The sequence below is a fragment of the Mus caroli genome, chromosome 2 (assembly GCF_900094665.2).
Source record: "Mus caroli chromosome 2, CAROLI_EIJ_v1.1, whole genome shotgun sequence".
Lineage (NCBI taxonomy): Eukaryota > Metazoa > Chordata > Mammalia > Rodentia > Muridae > Mus > Mus caroli.
In genome coordinates this window covers 30,975,877-30,990,843 of record NC_034571.1, presented here as the reverse complement: position 1 = coordinate 30,990,843, position 14,967 = coordinate 30,975,877, and the positions used below count along the sequence as shown (strand labels likewise).

Below are 14,967 nucleotides of genomic sequence, written 5' to 3'. Positions count from 1 at the left end.
TGAGGAGGAGGTGGAAAACTTCTAGTAAGAGCTTAAATCAACTCTACAAGAAATCCAACTTCCTCTCCTAGAAACTTTCCCCCGCTAATCCCTTCAGACACCTTTACCTTCATCCAAAAGTAGTCCCTTCTCCATTCTTCCACAATTTCTAACAATTAAAGCAGCAATACAAGGTGGTTTGGGGACAGGGGGTGGGATGCGGGAGGGGTATATCTAGATTCCACATTTAAGCTCAGTATTTCCCTTCTCGACTTACATGTGAGACAAGACACAGTTTTAGCAGTACCTTTATGTTGCTGGGGCTCCAAAGGCACGGTGCTTTCATCTGTCAGCTCAGCCTGTGCAGGCCACTGTCCGCCAGGATGTAAAGGCTGAGTCTCAGATCCAATTAAAGGTGAAAGGGACCTAGATCGCATGCTGGACCTAAGAGATGACGGCCCAGGAAAATGAGATGACAGCGGCATCTTTGCTTTGGAGAGCTTTCCTTCAGAACCTTTCTTCATTGCAAGAATAAAACCAGGTGGCCATCAAAACCTGTAAGAGTTTCCAAGGTATTTAACAAGGCTAAGTCCCCACAGCTACTGAGAGTGTTACATTCTCTCTAGAGCTATCAGATCATTTGCTGTCAATGGGAAGGCTATGGAGACTCTGCCCACACTTCTCCAAGCTTATGGAGCAGTGCTCCCTTAGCCTCTGATCAGCCTCCACAGGGAAGAGACCTGGGAGGCCTGTCACTGACACATGCTCAGCTCAGAGTGTCACTAGTTACTTCTTTTCTCAGTTTATCAGCTCAAACTTTTCACAAAATAGTTTTGTGAAAACTCTTTTGTGAAAACAGGTCCTTTCCATATAAGGCCACATACAGGAATATTTGACAACCAACACTTGTAAGCACTCTGTCCTCCCAGAAGCTGGTCTGGTACACCATGCTCTACTGACATTCCCCTGTCCTGGCTACTCCATGGCCTCCTTTGCTGGCTCATGTTCCTCTACTTCCCCTAAATGTCAGCGCTCCTCCACAATTCCTTTTTGTTCCCTTTGAACATCACCTTGGGCAACCTAATGTGTACCCTCAGCTCTCAAATGTACAGCTAATTTTTAGAAAAAAAATATTTAGTGAGATTGTATATTAAGTAGCTTTCAATCCAATGACAAGTTGGTATCAGAAAAGGATATTGTAATAGAATGTTGCATACAAATCTTTATGTAAGTTGAATTTGGCCTGAGGCTGCTTTCCTTTGGCCTTGAGTTTCCCTATAGCCAAATACTACCTTCGTGTACAAAACGAAACTGAAAGCCCAGTTTAACAATATACTTTTTAAAAAACTAGCTGAGTCTCAGTAAAGCTTTACTTAACCACAGGGTTACTGTGGTATCAGACCATCTTCAAATAAGATGAATGCTGATCTGCAACCAACGAAGCTGTCTTGCAGATTCTATTTCTGTCCATAAGTGCTGTCCATTCTCAGAACCCTGATTCACTGAGATGGTCAGCCTATGAGATAGTGTGTGTTTCTACATGCAGACTTCACGAGAGCTATGGCAACTCAGGGAGGGAAGCAGGGGTGTGGAACCGTCACTTAATCTTTGAGTGATCCAGGTTTCTGGAATCCACTGAATACTTTCCTAATTCTATAGGAATCATTACTTAGAAGTAATAATTTGCTAATCAGGGGAAGTAACATAGGACCTCATAATAATTTAATGAGGATTTGATAACAATAATTCTAGATGGTTTATAATTTCAGAGTTTTTAAGAGAAGACTATGATGTAGGATACAAAATAATTGAATTGTCTAATGATATAGGATGCACTGCAACCAGGGACATGGGGGCCAAATAAACCCTTTCCTCCCGGAGTTGCTTTCTGTCACAATGTCTTACCACAGCAATGGAAACCTCAACTAAGACATCTAGGAAGTGGTTAAGGGACATGCCCAGAGCCCCAGTGAGATGGCTCGGTGGGTAAGGGCATTTTCTGTGCTAATTTGATGGTCTAAGTTCTGTATCTGTAGCCCACGGAAAAGTGGAGAAAACCCGATTCCACAAAGTTGTCCTTTGCCCTCCATATGCGCATCACGGTATGTCCCTCCCGCCCCCATCATCCACACACGCTTCAAAAAAGAAAAAAGGAACAAGCTCAGAGTCACAGAACTGAGGTTAAACAGCAGAGCCCTCAGGACCGCCAGCCCATCTCCATCGCAGTTATCCCGCAGACGGTGACACACCCCGGCACTCTTCCTCTCTGCGGGAACCTCATCCTTCAAAGCGCCGCACCCCAACTTTGCGACTCAGCAACGCCCAGTCCTCCGCTGTGCACGCCTCTCCTCCCCTGCCCTCCCCTCCCCTGCCCACGCCGGCCCCGGCCCTCCTCCTTCCCGTCCAATCCCCTTTCCAAGCACACTCCCCCGCCCCGAATGCGTCCGGAGCCGGCACACCTCACGCTGGACCGGGGCTTTCCGGCCTTTGCCGCCCGCCACCCCAGCTCGGTCCAGACGCCGAAGGACACTCACCGCCTCAGCACGGGAAGGAACGGCCTAGCGGGAGGGGCGAGGCGGAGACGCCGGGATACTTCCCCTCAGGAGACCGACAGCACAGCAGCCATTTTGTTGTGTTGTGCCGGTTGCCGAGAGGGCCAGCTTGGTGTGGGCGGGGCTTGGGATCGCCACGCCCCCGACACGGACTAGTGGGCGGGACGGGGCGGAGGCGCTTCCCGCCACCCTTGCCGCCTCTGCGCGCGCTCAATTTGGGGTGCGAGGCTTCCAGGTATGAACCTGGCGGGCTGTGGTCAGCCTTCTGGGCGCCGAGTCTGTGAGGAGAGATTTTCCACTGAAGCAATGGGGGAAGGCTTACGTTCCTCTCCCTAAGGCAACAACCGGAGGAACCAGTATGGAGATGTTCACTGCATTCGACCTTGGGATGATGGAAGGCAGGCTTTGAGCTCTCCTGTGTCTCGATGCACACTATCCTTTACGCGACTATTTCCGAGGCAAATTGTCATGCTTGGGAACTGATCGAACCGGACGTGGCTGCACCTCAAGACTGCTTGGGCTCCAGTGACCATTCTCTTGAGCTATATGATCCTAGGATTCACAATCCAAGAGTGCCCCTTATGTTAGTACAAAAGAACTAAAGCAAGCATTTACAGAGACTTGAGCAGATCATGCCCCAAAGAGCAGCCTTCTACTGTATTTCCTAATTGTCTGCACCATGTGCTTGCGGAGGCCAGAAGAGGGCATCAGATCCCATATAACTGCAGGTACAGACCTTTGTGAGCTGCTATTTGGGTAGAGGAATCGAACCTGGAAACCTGGGTCCTCTGGAAGAGCGGTAATATGCTCTTATTAAGCACTGAGCCATCTCTGCACCCTCTCCATCATCTTTCTTAACTATCTTATTCTCCAGTCAGGCATTAACGTTCCCTTTCTTTACCACAAACTTCCTGGCTCATTTTTCTAACACTTTTACAAATTTCCTTTCTGCCTCAATTTCTACTCTCATGTAATCGTCCCCATTTCCAGCAGTTAACCTTAATGACTTAGAACAGTAGCTGATAAGTTCTTCGTATGTTCTAATTTTTATCATTAAGCAAGACTTCTTTCATCTTAACTCTGAAAGAAGAGTTTAACCAAGGGAAGGTGTTTGCTTGGCAAAGAGAACAGCTTGTACAAACCCCAGGAAGGATTAGGAAAGTTGGCAATGAGCTGGCCATTAAGTAATTCAGGGCGGTTTGAAGAAAACATAAGTAATGCACAAATGCAGTTCAGTACGAATTATGCAAACGTCTGGTGTGGTGACGCTAAATATGGAGAGGAACCTTTTAAGCAGCATGAAGCCTGTTTGTAGAAGCTGAGGTCCTTTGACCTAATGGGAAGTTCTGATCATTTCCAGCAGGAGGCACTATTTGGATCTGATGAGCATGATCCTCTCTTTCCCCCTCGAAACTTTGCAGCACAATTCTTTGCTGTTGGAAAGCAAACTCTATGCAAAGATCTATTTAACCTTGAAAGGACTTTGGACCTATTTTCAGGCAAAGTTCAGGTGTTAGGTATTAGTTCAGTGTACCTTGGTGAGATTCTGGTCTTTGGTACTTGTCTTTCAGCCAGAGACTTGGATTAATTGCACAAACTCATGATTGTTTACCCTAATCTGTGATGGCGTTCAGATGAGTTCGTCCGTCGTCAGATTACACTGTGCCAGAGTCAATTCATCAGTCCAGTCAGTAGTCATCAAAAAGCACACACAAAATCCAGGGGTCTCTCTCGGAACACTCATTTTTCTCTGCTTTCATGTTGCCCTATTTTCCTCCTTTATACAGATACAGTAACCTTCTCTGGGTCTTGCATGGTGAAAATCTTGGTTGTACCTCCAGCCTTAGATACTTGCCATGATTATTAACAGTCCGTCTTAGCACACTGGAAGAGGCACCCCCGACAAGAGTAAATATACAAAAGAGTGAGGGCAGCTCGCATTCCATGCTAATTTATTCCCTGGTATGAGTTGTCATTTTTCTGGATTACATTTAGATTATAATATAGATATTAGCTGGGGAGATGGGAAGGCCATCTGGCTTCTGGCTGTGACTTGTCTCCAGGGTTGGAAGATGAGTCAGGGCACAGTGACATAGTTTTTTCAAGATCTTTTGTCCAAACCCTAGCAAAGCTATTGAGGTTGCTCTTCCTCGATTCTCTTACACAATCCACACTAATTACTCTGAGCATCACCTTTAAAAGAGAATCAGAGGAACTTAGGCAGAGACGGTCAGCTTCCACCATTGCCATTACTGTGACTTCCTAGTGTGACTTTAAAAATTGACTAAATTATGGCTATATTTTGAAATAAAGCTTGTTCTGTTATTTGGAAATCTCATACATTCGTGTAGGGTATTTTTTATCTGCCTGTCTGTCTATCTGTCTGTTTATCCCATTGGGTTTTTTTGTTTTTTGTTTTTTTGAGACAAGATTTCTTTGTGTAGCCTTAGCTGTTCTGGAACTAGCTGTGTATACCAGGCTGGCCTCGGATTCACAGAGATCCACCTGTCTCTGCCTCCTGGGTGCTGGGATTAAAGTTGTGCACCACCACCACTCAGCTATGGAGTAGTTTTTGATCAAAACACAACCCCCTCATTTCCTGCCCAGTTCACCGTCACACTTTTCCTTCCCAGATTAATGTCTTGTTTTGTTTTTCTGTAAAGCCACTGAGTTTATTTAGTGCTGTCTGTATGCGTGTGGGCGTTAGGGTTGTCTACTGGAGCATGGGTAGACTCTCGGGGGCCTCATCCCTGACGAAAGCTGAGTCTTCTAACATCCATCCATTGCCAATACCTCTGCAGCTAGGCTCGAGGCTGTGATTCCCCATCCATGCTGAGATTTTTGCGTGACTTGCTCATTTCTGCTTTTTACCCTCAAGTCTCACAGAGTAAAGGTACAGTTTACAAACAAAAATATTTTCCATGATAAATATAAATCCTCTCCTAGAGGCTTGCGAGTGTAGACCTGAGAAAATGATCTGATTCTAGACGAAAATATCAGATCGCCTGCTGCCATTTATAAAACATCAAACTTCACAGACTGCTTTTACTATCTTCCCTCAATTAACTGGGTTTTCGTTGTTGTTCCTGTTTTCTTGTTCTGTATTCATCTTGTTAATATGTGGATACAAAATAACACTAGCATGTAAGTATTCTGTGAGTATGCTCTAGGAATGAATTTAGATACCATATTGACTCTCAAAGAGATGGTACGGTAGTTAAAAATGCCGAAGAATAGGGTGGGGAGGTAGGGTAGTAGGATTTCAGGCTTCCCTTTTGAGACAGTAGTGAACGCAGGAATGCGTTTGGCTTCAGAACGTGAAGACCTTTGATGTCCAGAGTGTCATAAAAAACAAAACCAGGGGCTGGTGAGATGGCTCAGTGGGTAAGAGCACTCGACTGCTCTTCCGAAGGTCCTGAGTTCAAATCCCAGCAACCACATGGTGGCTCACAACCATCCCTAATGAGATCTGACTCCCTCTTCTGGAGTGTCTGAAGACAGCTACAGTGTACTTACATATAATAAATTTTAAAAAATTATTAAAAAAAAAAACAAAAAAACCAAAACCAACACACACAAACACCCTGCCTCCACCCACCCGCACTATCCTAGGCTTTATGCTGTGCTGAGGTTTGTGATGTGCAGCCTGCCTCTGAAGAAAGCCAGGGCCAGGCTTAAACACTCAGATGCAGCTCGAGACAGCCCTGCACTCTATCTGGAACTCTATCTGGAACACCTCTGTCTCTGAACTGTACCCCCTAAAGCCAGATTCATTATTCACTTTCCTAAGGTCAGAGTGAGTCTCTCATGTGAGTGAAAGGGCATAGCCCCCAAACACTGAAGACCATAAGCAAGTGCTACTTGCTTATGTCCAGCTCCATGCACCTGAAACGTGGTGTCTAATTTTAAAGATCTTCTAAGTCGCCTATATGGGTCACTCTATAAAGAAAGTGTCCCCACTGCTTCTATTTTCAGAAGAATGCTAGCCAGTTAATATAGAGAAAATGACCAATTAGGAATACATCTTTTTTTTTTTTTCAGCTCTCAGTATAGTATTTCTGATTCCAAGAAAGATCCCCAGCCAATGGTAAAACCCTTGCATGCATTTGACTGTGGTAGCATATGCCTGGAACTCAATTCAAGAGGCCGATGTCAAAGAATCCCAAGTTGCTGAGCAGGTTGGCCCACACAATTATATCATCCCTCAGACAACTGCAGACAGTGAGTAAATTTTTTTTAAAAAGTGCATGAAATATTCTTGATGAAATCACATCTACTTGGCCTCAAAACACCACCCTATAGATTGTCCGTGACTTATAGCAAGAGAGAAAGACTTTACAGTGGGCCGTGGAGAGGGAGAGCCAAATCCTTCTTATTAGCCTGTCTTGGTGACATATCCTTCCTGACCCCACGGTGTAATGATATGTAAGCGATACCTCAAGTCCTGCATGTCTAAAGTAATTTCTCAACTACTCCTTGAATGCCTGAAAAACTCAATTCCTCCAAAGTATACAAATCATGGGCTGTAGCTCCTGCTCTATGAAGCTCTTTCCTATAGCTAGAACAACCCGGGGAGCTGATAGTTTGAACATTCTGCCCTTTTTATAAAGGCGCTCTTAGGACTGACACTGAAGAGGCCATAGAGAGAAGGGATGCATTTGTGTTTATCCAGCTGACCCTGAGATTTTAGTGCCAGCATCTGAGGAGAACCCCTTGTGGTTTTGAAAGCACATATATGAAGGCATAAGTCACATCTATAAAATTTACCTGTTTTAAATACACTGAGTCAATAGTTTTAAAGTGAAGAACCGTCGCTGTGGCTGGTTTCCTCATGCTTGTTTGAATTTGGTCTCCATTCTCAGCCCCCCATTCCATGTCATTGCTACCTAGTTTGGGTCTCTATAGCTTTAGCTTTGCTGGACATTTATTCTAAATGGTTCAAATTTACTACAGATAGTTTAGTAAAGGAAAAAAAACCCACAGAAATATGGTCAAGGTTAAGGAATTAAAGCGATGATAAATCACTCACAGACTAGGAACCAGATAAAGGCCCCTAATTATCTCTGGAGTAAAGGGGAAGGAAGAGCTGATACTGGAACTCTGGGACAGTGGTATCTGTGAGAGGGACACTGCTAAGCACTGACCCCACAGGGAGGAAAAGGGAAGCACAGCCTGACCTCTCTCCACCTATCTTCTGACATCTTACTCTCTCTCTCTCTCTCTCTCTCATCATCTTTATCCAAATTGGAAACCAGAGAGCTAGGGGACATCTTGCTACTTAAAGAGGGATCATCCTAGAGTAGAGCAAAAATCTAAGCGTGGCAGGACAAGTCTACAACAACTAAAATACTCATAAGTTAATTCAACAATTTTGGGCATTATTCTCTACATTTTTTTTTTTCTTGTTGAAATGTTCTCTTCTCTTGGCTTCTGTTGTAGTTACTTTTCCTTTGCTGGGATAAGACACCAATGACCAAGGCAACTTATACAAGTAAGAGTTTATTGAGGGCAGTTTCTGTGGATGAGTCCATGACCATCAAGGCCAGGAGCATGGGAGGAGGCAGGCAGGCATGTGATGGAACTATAGCAGTGAAGTCACATCTTGAAATACAGCCACGAAGCACAAAGAGAGAGCTAACTGGAAATGCTGAGGGCTTTAGAAACTTCAAAGCACACCCTTGTGGCACATTTCCCACAAGGCCACACTTCCTAAGCCTTCCCAAACAGTTTCACCAACTGGGGACCAAGTATTCAAACTATGAGCCTATAAGGGTGGTTTTCATCCAGATCACTATATTTTCCATGGTAGCTTTAAAAGGTTTCTGTATTAGTTACTTTCGTCATCTCTTCAATAGAATGTTTGACAGAAATAGCTTGAGGGGAGAACTTGTCATTTTATATCACAGTTTCTTCAGTTTTTCAATCTTAACTCTGAGTCAGGATTAAGAGGAGCCCCTCACCCAGGAATCCACTATGTCTGCACACTAATGAAATGGATGTGCTATTTTCAAATTAAAAATAGAATTTGGGGGAATGATCAGCTGTTAAGAATACATACTGATCTTGTAGAGGCCCAGGTTCAGTTCTCAGTAACACATGGCAGCCCACAACTGCCTGAAATTCTAGTTCCTGGGGACTCTTCTGATCTCTGAGGCTTCCAGCATGCATGTAAACATACACACTCACACACACACATTCACACATACACACTATATATGTATATGTATATGTATATGTATGTATATATATGTATACACACATACATATATATGTATACACATTAGGGTTTGGATGAATATTTGATACTATATGTCATTATCTTCAATGTTGCTGGTCTTCCCCAGACATCAGTAATACAGTAGGGAAGGTCTTTGAAACACCAGTTTTGAGCACACTAAATTTCACATGCTAATTAGATATACCAGTGGTGACTTTGTGTAAAGCAGTTACAATCGTGGTATTTAAGAGAAAGGCCCGGGAAGTTAAGTGAAAGTGTGTTAGTATTAGAATATTCTGGTCAAATGCACTCAATTGGATATGACTGCTCAATGAATATAGATAGAGAATATCTACTCCAACATTGGAAAGTGAGGCTTTTAATGGAGATGTGGATTTAGATGGAGATGGAGATGTCATCAATAGAGCAATGGTAGTTGAAGTGATGACTTCTGCATGTACAGCAGAGGTTCTCAACTTTCCCTTTAATGCAGTTCCTCATGGTGTGGTAACCCCCAACCATAGAATTATCTTCGTTGCTATTTCATAACTATAATTTCACATCTGTTATGAACTGCAATGTAATTATCTGTTTTCCGATGATCTTAAGAGACCCCTATGACCTTCAACCCCCAAAGAGGTCACGACCCTCAGGTTGAGACCCACTGATATACAGGTAAAGGATGTATGTGGTGGTGAGGATTTTCAATGGAAACTTCAAACAGCTCCCATGAAGAGCCTACTGGGTTCTGTACATTTAATAGGGACACAGGCTTCATTCTCCACAAATTCTAAGCTATGCACACACCAACCCAGAGATTTTCAACAAGGGTCCTCTGCCCTCCCTTCTCCCTCAGGAGCCTTTGGCAGTATGGGTGGGTGATTTTATTGCTCCGAAGGTTCTACTGACATCTATTGTGTGGAGGCCAGATTTTCCCAACAGCCTGCTGTGCCCAGGACAGCTGTCCATAGCAAACGCCCACCAACCAATCATTCCCCCTCCCCGGCAGGAGTGCTGCTGTCCAGAGACATTGACTTTACCTGAGCTATTTTTCTTCTGTTTGACCCAAGTTGAAAAAAAGAACTTTGAAAGTTGCAATATTTGAGGATGCTAAAGGTTTGTGTGCTAAGTTACACAAGCTCTGGGAACAGTGTGAAATTTGACCTGCAGAGTTGTTTTGGCTCCAGTGTTTGCCACTGCGTTTGCTTCTCTCCCTGTGATGCTGTGAGTCCTTGCACAAACTCGCACACAAAACGAGCAAACGGTGTAAATTATCCTCCTCTGGCTAACAGCTTGAGACCAGCACATCACAGACACCTTTAAAGGAAGCCTAACATTGTGGTTTTTACTTACATGATTTTGAATTTTGCCCAAATGATGCCAGAAGCTCTCCATTTAAATTAGATTCATCTTTCACAACCCAGCTGAACTACTTTACAGATGTCCTTCTGAGATAATGCACTGGGTGGTCAAGACATAATTGGTCGGTTTACATCTCTTCCGGGACACATGTAAGAGACACCTTCAGAGAAATTTGCACATCAAATTCTGCTCTGCCCTCCTTTATCCCTCTAACAAGTATAAACGTGTTGGTAAGCTGTAGCTGAGCTGCCTTGACAGCTGGTGGCTGCCAGGGAAGAATTGTCAGCTTCTTAACTGGTGTGGCCCCTGATAGGTTGACCAGGCTTTGGTGGATATTCCCACACCTATACATATATGGAAAGCACAAATTAGGCCCAGTATGATATATGTTGTATTAATGTATGTGCAATATATGTAATATATATAAAATAAGAATGTGCAATAGAGCATAGGGAACTTGTCTAGGAGGGCCTGAAAGGGTGGAGTATGGTGTGAAAATGGTTAAAACACATTTTTTGTATGCACAAATTCTTAAGGAATATGTTAGGAATGCAAATTAAATAGTGCTGACACAGCATTGACAAGCACTGGCAGTTTATACTAATATGTTTAGAGACATTTGTTTTCTTGCAAATAGCAAATATATAGAGAGATAGAAAGAATAGTAATAAAGAAATACATAACTAAAACACTTTCTCCTGAATATAAAACATTATGAAAGTAGATTTAATTAAAAAATCTTAAAGGTAAGATGTATATTTATCTACATATACATTTATTTCCCAATATATTTGCCTGTGGTTTTATTTACATATAAATAACTAGTGTCAGTTGTTACAGGAATCTTCATCTTCAGTTCTTACATGAAAGCTATTTAAATCCATTGAAAGGGATACATTTTTTAAATGAAATACATTGTGTCTGAATGAATGCAGATTCCCAGGGTGGGTCCGGGAGCATGTGCATTCCCTGCTAAAGACTAAACTTCTGGGTTACTTAGTAATGCCAGCATCACTAAGGTGACATGGTAGGGGCATTGCCCCTTCTCTGGGCTGACAATTGATGAAGCATTCCTTGTTCCTCCATGGAAGATATCGGTTGTTCGTAGACTATTTCCAGGACCAAGGATGCTATCACTCAGGTGTTCTCTAAGAGGGATCGCCTTGTGAGCCTTGTCCAATTCAGACCCATCCTCAAATCGTGTCAGCACGAAAGCAAATATACGTGGGTTTCTGTCACTATTAGAACTAAGTAGATCCCATCGGATATTATTAAGGTGTGGTGGTTTGAATATGCTTGGCCTATGGGAAGTGGCACTATTAGGAGGTGTAGCCTTATTAGAAGAGATGTGACCTTGTTAGAGGAAGTGTGTCACTCTGGGGGTGGACTTTGAGACCCTCCTCTTGGTTGCCTGGAAATCAGCCTTCTCCTGTCTGCCTTTGGATCAAGCTGTAGACCTTTTGGCTCCTACAGTCCCATATCTGCCTGAATACCGCCATGCTTCCCACCATGATGATAATGGGATGAACTTCAGAACCTGTAAGCCAGCCCCAATTAAATGTTTGCCTTTATAAGAGTTGCTTTGGTCATGGTGTCTATTCACAGCAGTAAAACCCAAACTAAGATGTCAGGTTTGAAGCTGCAGCATCCACAGACACTTACATGTTAAAGGCTTCTTTGCAGCTGTTGTGTGTAGCAACAATTTTGGAATTTTGGTTTCTATAAAAACACAGAAATATAAGAATGTGTTTTCATTTTAATCCCAGATGTGGGATATGGGGCTGCTTCGGACTGTCCACAGCAGCTGACTATCATTTGCCTCGTGTTCTAGCAGAAACATGGTTTTGCCAGCTACAGATAGTTTCTGCAATTGTGTGACATTCAGAATTCTGGGAACTTTTCAGAGGGTACATAAATGTGAGGACCTCTAGAGTCAGGTTGGTTGCCGTTTGTTAGCAGGCATGGTCAAAGAAGAAACAAAAGGAAATAAATTAGATTCAGTGATTTTTTTTTTTCTAATTTCTCTCTCCCCTATCTCCTTGTATCTCTCCTATGTAGTGTTACAGGGTGAAACCGGGAATGGGGGAAAAATAAAGGGTGGAAAAAGAAGAATCTAAAAACTAGCAAAGACCAGTTCTTTCATGGGAGCAACTGGACTGTGAGTGCTCCGGCCTATCAATGGGTGATTCCACTATGGGGTCAGAGTTTGATGGCCTTACTGGGAGGTGGCAAGGACTTAAGAGATGGGCTTATTTATAGAAGTAGATGACCAGAGACATGCCTTTGAGAGATCTGGTCTTTGTCTGTCATCGGCTCACCTGTAAGTTACAAGGAGAGGGTGCTCCAAAGCATGCTACCCACTGTTCCTGTGTGGCTCACTGTGACTGGGCCAGAAGCAGTGAGGACAAGTGGCCATGAGCTGAGACCCCAGACTCCGTGAGTAACATCATTCTCTCTCCTCCTCTAAATTGTTTCAGGTATTTGTTACAAGTATTTCATATCAAGTCACATGCTGAGCAGTGCCAGAGCATCAGAGCCAATGACCTTAAGAGAAAGCCAAAGGCAATGAGACTCCTGCCTTCTAGCACTGAGCCTGTCTTCACAGGGCCAGGCTCCCATGGCTGAGTCCTCATTCTTCGTTAATTGAAGTAAGTGTCCTGATGCAAATTCCTACACAATACCTGCTGCCTGTGTTCCCGGGGTTCAAATGGTTGTTTCTGTTCCGATTTCAGTCGCCTTATGTGGTGATCCTTTTTCCTTGTGTTAATAATTAACATGACCTAGTTAATCCCCAAATTTCAGGTTCTCTTTTACTTAAATGTAAAGTAGCTTCAAAGAGGTGACATATATGGTTTTGATACCGTCTCAAGCTATGGGCTTTTGGGGAACACTTCTGTTTCTGATCTTCCTTGAGCAAAGTTGGGGACAGGAACAAACGTAAGTGAAGCCAAGCATCTTTGTTGTGTGGTGTGTGCGAGCTGTGAGGATTGACGTCCTTTAGACTGTGTGAATCTGACCGTTTTGGTTCCTCTGAGACACACATCTGAATGAGAAAGTCCTGCCTAGTTAGAGTCAGTGAGTGGCTAACCTACGGCAGCTGTTTGGACCACCGCTGCCGGTAAGAAGGACAGAGCTATTACTCACAATCCTACTCAACCAAATCTTAACCAAGACTACATGCCCAAGTGTGCATGCACACACACACACACATTGTTGTTTTTGTTTTGTTCATTTATGTTTGGTTCTTAGTTTCATTGTGTTTTTTGTTACAGTTAAGCCACGGTTACTTGGGGGAACCAGCTCTCTTTTTACTTAGTTTATTTTACATTTCAAAAAATTGTTTTGACCATAATTTTTCACCTTCCCCAATTTCTCCTAGATCCTCCCCCGTCTAACTTCAGATCCTCTTTCTCTCTTCAAAAACAAACAAGCGAACAAGCAGTATTGAGGGAACTCAGGTCAGAACCCGGGCTCCCATGGTACATGCAGAGAAATATTCTGAATTCTTTGTACAGTGTCGAGGTGGCCCTTACTGGAAGGCAGCTCCTCACTTTTTCGGAAACAGTGACAAAGCATCTCATGAGCAATGTGGGAATCAATCACTTCATGGATAAATTGCTTGGGTCAATAACTGCCCATTGAGCTCTTACTCAGTGGCCCGAAGTGAGGGTGTGACAGGCAGAAGAGCTTTCCTCGAACTTGTATCATTTAAGTTATAAATTAAAATACAACAGTATAACTTAAAAATATTATAGTGTTGGCAGTTGCCTGCAATAATTCTCAGCTTGGGTGATGGGTGCACTCCTATCTGTTGGGACACCTAAATGACTCAGTGTCTGAGTCCTCTGGGGTTCATACGTAATTCTCTTCTGTGTAGTCTCTCTCCAGGTCAGATGCTGTTGTGATTTGTTGTTGTTGTTGTTGTTGTTGTTTTCTAAGTGCCCACTTAATAAGATTATTAAGAAAATCATACAATTTAAATTTTATATTTCAAAACCAGGAATGGCTGGGGGTGGTAGCACACGCCTTTGATCCCAGCCCTCGGGAGGAAGAGCCAAGAGGATCTCTTGTATAAATTCCATGCAAAACAAAACTGAGGAGTTGAGGAAGACTCGTAACCTTGACCCTACTTATAGACTTAGACACTGGAGTAAAATCCTGCCTCATTCACTTATAAACCATCTGGCCTTGATTAAATTACTTTTGCCTACATGTAGCATAGGAATAATAGCCAAGCCTGGGACATCTCCGACTTCCTGCAGGGAGTGAAAGAGTTCTATAAATTCCTGTCAGAGCCTGAGACACAGAAAAACTCATATCAAGTCACATGCTGAGCTACTGCAGATTAGCTCACACTCAGGACTCTGTCCTTTAGCTTGTGCGTAGTCCTCAGGCTCATCTGTGTCGTATCATCTGTATTTACCCACCGATGTAAACTCATTTTGAAGATCTTTCATGTCAACGACGGTTAGTGAGTGCCATTCTTTCTTAAGTGGTAGCATGCTAATGTTTTATACCATGCCCTTATTTAGCTCACCACAGAAAAAGGTGACAGAACAGGCCAGGGACTTAACCGCACACAGCCATCAGAAGACAGAGCTGGTGTCCCATGGCCAGTGCCCATTTGATATTTTATTCATTGGAGAACAGTGACCCACTTACATGTTCTAGTCAACCTTGTTTTTGTGTTTACATCAGCATATGAAACGTTATGCTTTATGGCCTTATTTAGTCCTCTTCAAGTAGAGTAGGCCAGTGACCCACTATTACTAACTTCTTAACTGTAAACTCACTATTACTAACTTCTTAACTGTAAACTATTACTAACTTCTTAACTGTAAACCCACTATTACTAAC

At 43.3% G+C, this 14,967-nt stretch overlaps 2 protein-coding genes across 8 annotated transcripts in view; one reads left to right on the top strand and one right to left on the bottom strand.

The window, feature by feature from the left end:
* The window catches only part of Cntrl (centriolin), a 68,783-nt gene extending 66,120 nt beyond the window's left edge, over positions 1-2,663 (bottom strand). For 3 of the 4 annotated variants that reach the window (XM_021183767.2, XM_029474141.1, XM_021183758.2), the window contains exons 1-2: positions 2,514-2,663; positions 287-534 (exon numbers count right to left, since the gene is read on the bottom strand). In XM_021183767.2, the coding sequence (XP_021039426.1) occupies positions 287-503 (217 nt within the window). In that variant the 5' untranslated portion in view covers positions 504-534; positions 2,514-2,663. The remainder of the gene's footprint in view (positions 1-286; positions 535-2,513) is intronic. The other variant, XM_029474142.1, reaches the window with a different exon arrangement.
* Positions 2,664-12,915: 10,252 nt separating this feature from the next.
* Positions 12,916-14,967, top strand: part of LOC110285497 (complement C5-like) — a 16,315-nt gene continuing 14,263 nt past the window's right edge. For 3 of the 4 annotated variants that reach the window (XM_021151718.2, XM_021151709.2, XM_029474144.1), the window contains exon 1: positions 12,917-13,047. In XM_021151718.2, the coding sequence (XP_021007377.1) occupies positions 12,959-13,047 (89 nt within the window). In that variant the 5' untranslated portion in view covers positions 12,917-12,958. Of the gene's footprint in view, positions 13,048-14,967 lie in introns of all 4 variants that reach the window. The other variant, XM_029474145.1, reaches the window with a different exon arrangement.